The sequence below is a fragment of the Rutilus rutilus genome (genome assembly GCF_951802725.1).
Source record: "Rutilus rutilus genome assembly, chromosome: 1".
Lineage (NCBI taxonomy): Eukaryota > Metazoa > Chordata > Actinopteri > Cypriniformes > Leuciscidae > Rutilus > Rutilus rutilus.
The window spans coordinates 47,856,694-47,866,162 of record NC_140209.1 but is presented as its reverse complement, the minus strand read 5'-3'; the positions used below and the strand labels follow the sequence as shown (position 1 = coordinate 47,866,162).

General features: G+C 37.5%; 2 protein-coding genes across 2 annotated transcripts; both read right to left on the bottom strand.

The window, feature by feature from the left end:
- Nucleotides 1-1,082: 1,082 nt before the first annotated feature.
- LOC311301685 (uncharacterized protein) lies at nucleotides 1,083-4,243 on the bottom strand. The gene is made up of 2 exons (XM_084426959.1): nucleotides 3,953-4,243; nucleotides 1,083-2,435 (listed from the first exon to the last, which is right to left on the bottom strand). The coding sequence occupies exons 1-2, from the start codon at nucleotides 4,134-4,136 to the stop codon at nucleotides 1,462-1,464; spliced, it is 1,158 nt and encodes a 385-aa protein (XP_084283085.1). The 5' UTR covers nucleotides 4,137-4,243; the 3' UTR covers nucleotides 1,083-1,461.
- A 1,377-nt stretch (nucleotides 4,244-5,620) lies between these two features.
- LOC311275696 (uncharacterized protein) lies at nucleotides 5,621-9,116 on the bottom strand. The gene is made up of 3 exons (XM_084384876.1): nucleotides 8,800-9,116; nucleotides 6,354-7,091; nucleotides 5,621-6,166 (listed from the first exon to the last, which is right to left on the bottom strand). The coding sequence occupies exons 1-3, from the start codon at nucleotides 8,987-8,989 to the stop codon at nucleotides 6,099-6,101; spliced, it is 996 nt and encodes a 331-aa protein (XP_084241002.1). The 5' UTR covers nucleotides 8,990-9,116; the 3' UTR covers nucleotides 5,621-6,098.
- Nucleotides 9,117-9,469: the final 353 nt, after the last annotated feature.

Genomic DNA, 9,469 nt, shown 5'->3' with positions numbered 1-9,469 from the left:
CTCAGGATGACTTAAAATAATACAAAACCAGCATTAAAATAGTCTAAAACAGCAAAATATATATATATATATATATATATATTTCCTGTCTCCTTAAACCTTACTGTCTCAGAAAAACTGTAAGAAGCAGCCTAACTGTGAAAGTGATTTCTAGACCTGTTAATCATGCACAACAGGAAAACAAATTGGTTTTCAGCTCAAACACTCAGCTCTGGAATTCTGAAACTTAATTATTTTAATTTGAACTATAATTATTTTAATCTATTGACACTCTTTTCTGTAAATTTTTCAGATATTGTTGTAGACAATGGAGATATTGTTTTAAGATGAAACGTCGTTTAAAAAAAGTAGTTTCATATATCCACGTGTTTAAATTAGATATCAACATTAGTACTGACATTTTCAGTAAAAAAAATGTTTTAAACTCCAAGGAGGACTCCTTGTACACTTCCTCTTTCAAAAATGCTCAACATCGCCACCTGGTGGGAACTAATGGGACCATTCCTCTTCTTTTTTTCTTTTGCCCCAAACAACTTTGAACTGAAAATTCAAGAAGCCTTAACCATATATAATGATCACCTTCCCATAGAGTTAAGTTAAACACTACCTAAAAAGTCCAAGTGACCCTGAAGAACTTGATATACTTGTTCAGGTATTTAAGGGATTGTCCACCCAAAAATGTAAATTGTCATCATTTACTCACCCATGTTATATAACAGATGATATTTTGAAGAATGTTGGTAATCAAACAGTTTTGGTTCCCATTGACTTCTATTCTATTTTTTGTCCATACAATCAAAGTCAATGAGAACCAAAACTGTTTGATTAGTTACCAACATTCTTCAAAGTTTCTTCTATTACATTCCACAGAAAGAAAGTCAAGCAGGTTTGCAACAACATGAGGGTGAGTAAATGATGAAACACTTTTTTGGGTGGACTATCCCTTTAAGTACAGTAAAAACAACATTTTGAGAAGGGTGGGCCTTCATTGAAATAATGTGTTTTACACAGTTGCCCAAATAATTCTTGAGACCTCTCTACCTGCTGATAGAGAAATCCAAAAGAGAAAACACTCAATAAAATCTATAAATCAAACCATTTAATTTAGCATATTAAAAGAAGCAGAAAACAGTTGACGACACTGGCACTTGTTTGTTGCATCCTACTGGTCTGATGGCAGGGCACACAACAGGAACATAAAATGAATTTCAACACCACCATCAAACACTGCACTCAAAAGGTTTTCTGAGGACATCATCATGTGACTTATATTCTTCAGTGTGTCTCAATCCTGCCCAGAACGGCACATTTTAGATGTCTCTATAATCTAGAACAGCTGATTCAACTCTGATGTTCAGCGATCAGGAGCAGGAAAACTGTGAACAGGGAAACCGTCCCATGATTCTTTCATTAGCTTAAGTTCTTTAAATGTTTTCCTGCTGAGGCAGAAGCACCATTGCCTCACCTATTATGAACACGCATGTGATTCCGACAGGTGTAGGCATCCTTAAAGCTACGCGCGCACACCGGACAGTCAAACAGACGTAGCTGCAGATGCACTCGGCTGTGGTTCCTCAGAGTCCCGTCGTTGTTGAAGCGTTTCCCGCACTGGGCGCAAGCGTACGGCTTCTCCCCTGTGTGAATGAGCATGTGAACCTTTAGGCGTGAGTGATGAGGGAAAAGTTTTCCACACTGTGGGCAAACGTGCGTCTCAGGACCTCTTCCTCGTCCTCGTCCTTTTGCCCTACACTGCCTGACTTCTCTGCTGAACGCTGCGTGACATAGGGGATTGACCGCAACGTTAGCTACATGTATACCGAGATGACCGTTGCTGTTGATAGTGTCGTTCCTGACTGATCCGAAGTCTGTGTTTTGATGAGCGGTGTTGTAGTCGACGTGAGCTACGCCTGATTCAGGACAAGTGGTCTTTGACACATTTGGGCTAATTGTACTGATGGACAATTGCAAGGTTTTAGCCTTTAGCTTTATACGTTTAGCTGCTTGTAGTTGAGAGGAATTCGATGTATTGAAAACTTTAGGATCAGACGTGTGAGTGATATCAGTAGAAGCTGGTAACTGAGCAGAGCAATGAGGTAATGGACTGTAGACGGATGTGTTAGCATGGGCGGATTGTGAATTGAGGCTTTCAAAAGGCTCAGTCTTTACACCACAAGGTAATTCATTTACAGTGGATGTCTCAAAGTCTTGATCTGTCTGAGCCAGTGTGTTTGGTATTGTGGGACAAGGTAAATCAAAGTCTGATTCGGTCATCAGAAGCGCATGGCTGGAGAACTCTTCCGCTTTCGTCCCGGTGGGCTGTTCATTTTGTACCTGGTTCTGATAGATCTCTGTAGGCATTGTTTCCGTCTCAACGCTAGAGGTCCACTTTAGATGAAGAGGTGGAGATGATGGTGCAGGATTTGAAGCGGCTGGACCTGTAAAAGATGAAGGGTCTGAGGAGATCAAGTGGAAACATAGTATCTAAGACACTTAACTCATTTTGGTTACTAGGAGTTGACCGATTTCACAGAACATCGTGTAGTTTATGATGTTCACAGACTCTGATTCCATCCAGTCGGACATGCTTGATATTTTGATCGGATTTTAGAACACATATTGTTTTAATGTGTCATGCATCTCCGTGTTTCTGTGCGAGTTTGTTGTGTCGGACCAGCTTGAATGTCTGGTAGTGTGTGATTTTTCTCTGAAATCATTTATAAAGTAGGAAAATGTATGAGGTCTAGCCATTTACAATTAGTTTAGATTTTAAAATTTGTGTAGCGTATTATAGCCTTAATTCATCTAAACCTACTCCAGATTCAAACTTTTTACAACAAATGTAAGTTCCTATAAACAATTCCAGTCAGACATATGGACACACTAAAGTGAAGGCATGTTTTTTAAAGACCTTTAAAGCTTTTATGTCTCACAGATTATACATTTTTTATGTTTCAGTTTAAGATGCACAGAAAAATGTGTTCCTTCAAGTGCAAATGGTTTCATGTACAAATAGGCACTTAAAGTGAAATATTTCTAGGCATGGGTGGTTTTGGGCCCTTATTTTACACCTATAAATCTTGATCTTAAAACATAAGCATTGAGTGTCCAATTTCATATGATCATGAGCAAAATCTTAAATATTAACATTTTAGTTAGTACAATATTTTAAGGCACTGCTTTGACAATACTGGTGGCTATCCAGGAGAATTTTGAAATGTTGTATGGACAATCATTTGACCATGTAGTGATCATTTTTTAATAGATAAGTTGAACCATATACTGAAGTCAACAGTCAACGAGTAACCAGCATACATGGGAACTAATAAAAATAACATCCAAGGAAACAACTCGTGAGTAAGTGCGTAGAACAGCTAGACGAGGTAAGGCAATTTTGAAAAGTAAAAATTGTTTTGGTCTGTTTTCAATTTTCAATCACTACATAATTCCCATACTTTCCTCTGTGTTATTTCATGAGGACTTTTTTAGAGGACTCAAAAAAATTATTATACAAAACAACGAGAAGTTTTATTCAAACTGGTAATTTTGACTGTGTGTAAAAATGGTGTACGTGATTAATTTGTGGTGAGATATTGATGTATTCATATTGTTATAAAACATTATAAATACTATTTATAATTAATATTTGTTTATTTATTGGTTTATAACTGTCCTTGCAAAACCTTACAATGACATTGTAACCATTGTTTCCGCAAAATTACTAGTAATTCAAACCATAATGCACTTATATAAGAACTCATTCAAAATTTAGTCTTTCTGTCATTGTGTTTACCTTTTTAACGATAGGGTTGGCTGATGTATTTTACTGTTACCATGGCAGAAACTATAGTTTCCATGGTAATGTGTGTAAGGGAAGTAAGTTAAATAAACCGCTGGCTGTTATCGACAGAACACTTTTTTATTGTTATTATTATTATGAAAGGGCTATATGTACCGATTGACTCAACGATTTTCTCAATCTCCTTCAGTCTCCGTCTCAGATACTCGTTGTCCTTCTGCACGCTGTCCAGCTCTTTCTCATACTGCAGGACAGTCCCGCCGATCATGTCCATGATTTCATTGAGCGCCGCCATCAAGCGCTCCGTCAGAAACGTGTTGATGACCTGCAGCTTCGTCATCTTGACGTTGTTTCGCAGTAAATGCACTTATTTTATGTTCGGCGTACAAGTAAGACAGAATGTAAACAACACTCTTCCCTGTGGTCATATGACCACGTATTTGTTCCTCTTAACCACAGAAATAAACTGATTCAGCGCCTACCAAAGGAGAGGAGTGGTAAGGACAGAAAAGGCAGTGCCCTTCACACTACCACTGTGAGAAGATGGTACTGGATGGTGGTAGCCTACCATAATTTCCACCAAAACACTAAAGTTGCCACAATTGATGTTACTTGCATAAAACCATAATTTCAGAGGTCAGAGAATTCCTTCAAACGAATCAGAGATTTCCTTCAAACAGTTGAAGAACATTTCAGAACGTTTCTGTGCATTAATAGTTGAAAGAAAGGCATTTTTTTTTATTTGTATCTGACTGACCATGATGTTTTGGTGAAATATTATAGTTACCATGTCATATTTTTTACCAATATTACCAATATAATTTTTTAAGTCAACAATGAGAAACCTTCATGTAATTAGGCCTATTCGATTTTTTTATCTCATTATTATGAGAAATCTTCTTGTTATTATGAGAAACAAAGTCGTTATTATGAGACGATTTCTCATTATTATAGGAAACTAAGTCATTATTATAGGAATGGCCAGTTTCACAGACAAGGCTTAAGCATAGTCAGACTAAAACGCATGTTTTAGCTGTTTTAACTGAAAGCAACTTGCACTGGCATATTACAATATGTCAGTGTCATTATTTTGTCTCAAGATGCACATCAGTAATGTTTTTTTTTTTCTTCTAAGAAACGTTTATAAAAAGCTACTAAAATGCCCTAATTTAACAAAGGCCTAATCCTGGCTTAACCTAAACCCTGTCTGTGAAACCAGGCCAAAGTCGTTATTATGAGAAACTAAGTTATTATTACGAGAAAGTTTCTTGTTGTTATGAGAAAATTGGTCATTATAAGAAGGTTTTGAGGTATTGTGCGAAATTAGTCATTATTTTGAGAATTTAAGTCATTATTGAGAAAGTTTCTCGTTATTTTGAGAAACTACGGGGCCGTTTATACAACACCTCTTTTGTATTGTTGTCGTGTAATGACCCATTATTATGAGAACGTTTCTTGTTATTATGAGAAGCTACAGTAAGTCATTGCTATGGGAAACCAAGTCATTATTATGAGAAATTGTTTTTATGAAAAACTAAGTCATTATTTTGAGAAAGTTTCTCATTATGAGAATTTTTTTTTTTTTTGGTAATAATGTATTTTTGCCCATTTCCACAGTTGTGAAAATATGATTTTGTAAGTCATAATAATGAGAAACATTCTCGTAATAATGACTTAGCATAATAATCAGAAACAGTCATTATTAAGACATCAATAATGCTCGAGATGTTTTTGATATTTCTATAAATCCAAGATTTGTAATCTCATCTGAACAAATGTTATTTTTAGGAGGCGCACACTGAAACAACAACAACAAACAATATTCTCAAAATTAACCAGAATTAATTTATTGTAAAAATTAGTATAAAAGACGAAATCAGCTCAAAACTTCAAACATATGAACATCTTACATTTCTGTGGGGTGGTAAAATAGTCTCTAAAATTCTCTTTATTACAGTCTTCTTTAATATTAATCATGCCCTTGCTAGTTCATTTAAATAACATCCCATTATTATTTTTTTCTAAACAACGATGAAACATCCATTGGTGACATTATTCCAAGCTGTATAATTTTACGCTTCGTCTGTAACCATAATCGAAAGGCTTGGATGACCAACTCTATGCATACATATCTGACTGCCCTATCTCACCCCACTCCACACAATATTGATTTCGATGAAACGATTCGTTTGAAAACACACCAAAATCAGAATGTTACACAACCACTAGTGGTTCACTCAGCGGTTCGCCGTGACGCACAATAGCCAGTGTCCGTACTGACTGAGAGCGGTTTTAGAGGTTTTCACACAGTCTTTCTCGTAATCTCTTTCATTCGTCTCTTCTCAGCACTGCCAAAGATTAGCACATTTCCTGCAGGAATAACACAAAGATGATGTCTTGCTTTCCTCATATTTACCCTATTATGCAAGCACCATTAAGGCAGTTGAACAGACTGAGCAGAAATGTTGTACTACAGCAAATATATATATATATATATATATATGTATACATAAAATCAGAGAACAAAGGATAATGTTGTGATAATGTCAACATTTACCATGTTTCATCCGAAGGTGCTTTAGAAGGGCTGACGTTGTGTACTCTTTGCGACCACGAGATATGATGGCCCTGCACATAATGCACACTGCTTTGCTACAATCGCCTTCTTTTAGAGAGAAATACTTCCACACAGGGCTTGATTTGGCTATTGTCCTCTTTTGCATTTCACAGCATTTACTGCTACAGTACGCCCTGTTGGTGCACAGTATGTTGTGATATGAAACGTGATTAGCATCGTAAGATGAACTGCTATGCTGGGATACTGCGGGAGGAGCTTCACCGCTAGTGTATGTTGGCTGGTTTGGGTGTTGCGCTCTGTAGGGGTCCGATGACCCTAAAGGCAAGTCTGGACTGCGTGGCGACCAGCTCTGATATACATCTTCAGTGCTCCCCATTACATCGTCTGAACACAGGTTAGAGTTCATGAATTCAACTTTGATTTTAGTTGGGAAATGACAGTCTGTCATCTCATCCTCAACAGGATTTGTGCTCTGCTCGGTGTGATCAGTGCACATGTGCGAGCCCTCATTGTTGCTGGCTTCTGACGGCAAAGCTACAGATTCCCTGTAAGCGTCGGCAGAGTATTCAGGCTTTTCCGGTTTTATGAGCGGAGGTTGTTCGCCATGTCTCTGGCATTGGTCCTGATGGATCTCTTCAAAGGCTTCTGGCTCCTCATTCTGGCTGGAGATCCATCCAGGCTGCACAGGGGAGATGGGCTGATAAGACTGCACAGGAGCTAAAAAATATAACATAAAATGATAACATTTAAGATCCATGTGAACCTGTAATGTGACTACAGCTCCAATATTCTATCCATATTTTATTAAACACACCCTGATAACATTAGATTTAAAGATCCACAGATGTTTGTCCTGTGTTGATTTATTTCAAATTAAGAAGGGTAGCTGGGACAGTATTTATTAAAGTGCCGCTCTTCACCTATTTAATTTAATAGCCAATAGGCTTTAAAGTCACAAAACAGAAGTATCAACAGATCTTTTTTTCCATATTGTGGCGTGCATCCGAGTGTAATGGATTATTGAAAAAGAAAACAATGTAGGGCAGGCACTTAGTTCTGTTCACTGGATTTTGAGATGTGGACATTGCGCTCAGAAACGGAGAAGAACGTGAGCTTGCAGTCGTGAGGAACCAGAGCGAAGAGCGAAGTCTGGCATTTCACCAGAAGATTGATTTATACTATTTTGAGTAAAGAGTAAATAAAAATGCATGGATGAATTATTTTCAATAATTTCATTATTCAAATAGATAGGAAAAAGATAGTGTCGGTTTAATGTTGATTTCAAATCGTGTCACAGCAGTGAACCATAATTTGCTACTAGTTATCGCTGTGTCAGAGGCTAGGGAGAAGAGATTTATATTCTGGAAAGCATTTAATTGGACTCATCCACAAGTGCACAGTGATTGATTAATATTTTTGGTCGTTTTTTTGGAAGGATGATAAGATCCATTTTTAATACAAATGTTTAATACATTTTTAAGTTGTTAACTTGCACTAGCATGTCGCAAAACTAAATTTTTATTTGATGGGTGTTTAACTCTATAGCATATATATATATACATACATACAGACCCTTTCCAAAAAAATTTGAATATCATGGAAAAGTTTATTTATTTCCATAATTCCATTCAAAATGTTAAACTTCCATAGATTATAGATTCAGGGCCCGCAACTTAAACGATTTCAAGTATTTAGTTGTTTATTTGTGGATAATTTGGGCTTCCAGCTCATAAAACCCACGAAAACAGGATTTAAAAAAATTAGAATATTACATGAAATCACACAGTAATTACACAGTGATACCATGGTCATTGAACCAGGTGACCACAACCAAAACACGCGCACAAAATGACAAAAACTACACTCCATGGTCTCCAATTTAGATCCAGTCATATATATATATATATATAGAGAGAGAGAGAGAGAGAGAGAGAGAGAGAGAGAGAGAGAGAGAGAGAGAGAGAGAGGAAACGCATTCACCATGATATTATGGAGTTTAATAGTTTAAGCGTCATACCAGAGAGAGAGAGAGTGAGAGAGATTAAGGAAAAACATTCACCATGATATGAAGTTTAATAGTTTAAGCGTCATACCAGAGAGAGAGAGAGAGAGAGAGAGAGAGAGAGAGAGAGAGAGAGAGAGAGAGAGAGAGAGAGAGAGAAAGAAAGAGAGATTAAGGAAAAACATTCACCATGATATTAAGTTTAATAGTTTAAGCGTCATACCAGAGAGAGAGAGAGAGAGAAAGAGAGAGATTAAGGAAAAACATTCACCATGATATGAAGTTTAATAGTTTAAGCGTCATACCAGAGAGAGAGAGAGAGAGAGAGAGAGAGCGAGAGATAGAGAGAGAGAGAGAGAGAGAGAGAGAGATTAAGGAAAAACATTCACCATGATATTAAGTTTAATAGTTTAAGCGTCATACCAGCCTGTGCGCGTTCACTGAAGCACCCCGAGTCTCGTAACATTTGTTTCAGTCGCTCGTTTTCGCTCCTGATTCGCTCCGTTTCCTCCTCATACTCCCGAACCGTTCTGCCGACTGTAAAGAGGATCTCCTTCACAGCAGCCATCAAGCGCTCGGTCATGAAAGTATTCAGGCGATCAAGTTTAGTCATTTTACTATATTTAGATAGCTGTATTTAAATGATAAATACAGACAATACAGGTACCGATAACGAGCGCGTGAAAGTTCCCCCTTTAAAATCAAACCACCAACACATAAGGCTGGTTGCTGTGCTAACAGAAGTGTCTCTAGCACCCTTCACAGGACAGGAGGAGGGAGTACAGCTTTAACTGTGGTGTACAGCTTTTGATCAAATAATGTCGTCATTCATATTATTTACACCAATGAGCAAAAACATTATGAGCACACCTTGTCTAATATGCTGTTGGTCCTCAGCATTGACCCACCAAGGCATGGACTCTATAAGACCCGGGCCCTGAAGGTGTCCTGTGGTATCAGACATCAATACTTTAGCAGCAGATCTTTCAAGTCCTGTAGGTTGCAAGGTGAAGCTGCCATGGATCAAACTTGTTAGTCCAGCACAGTCACATCCCACAGATGCTCAACTGGATTGAGGTCTGGGAAATTTGGA

Coding starts and splice junctions, on each gene's coding strand:
- LOC311275696 (XM_084384876.1), bottom strand. CDS start 8,989: ATGACTAAACTTGATCGCCTGAATACTTTCATGACCGAGCGCTTGATG. Junction 7,092..8,799: donor CAGTGAACGCGCACAGGCTG/GTATGACGCTTA, acceptor TATATTTTTTAG/CTCCTGTGCAGTCTTATCAG. Junction 6,167..6,353: donor GCACCTTCGGATGAAACATG/GTAAATGTTGAC, acceptor TTATTCCTGCAG/GAAATGTGCTAATCTTTGGC.
- LOC311301685 (XM_084426959.1), bottom strand. CDS start 4,136: ATGACGAAGCTGCAGGTCATCAACACGTTTCTGACGGAGCGCTTGATG. Junction 2,436..3,952: donor GAAAATCGTTGAGTCAATCG/GTACATATAGCC, acceptor CATCTTTTACAG/GTCCAGCCGCTTCAAATCCT.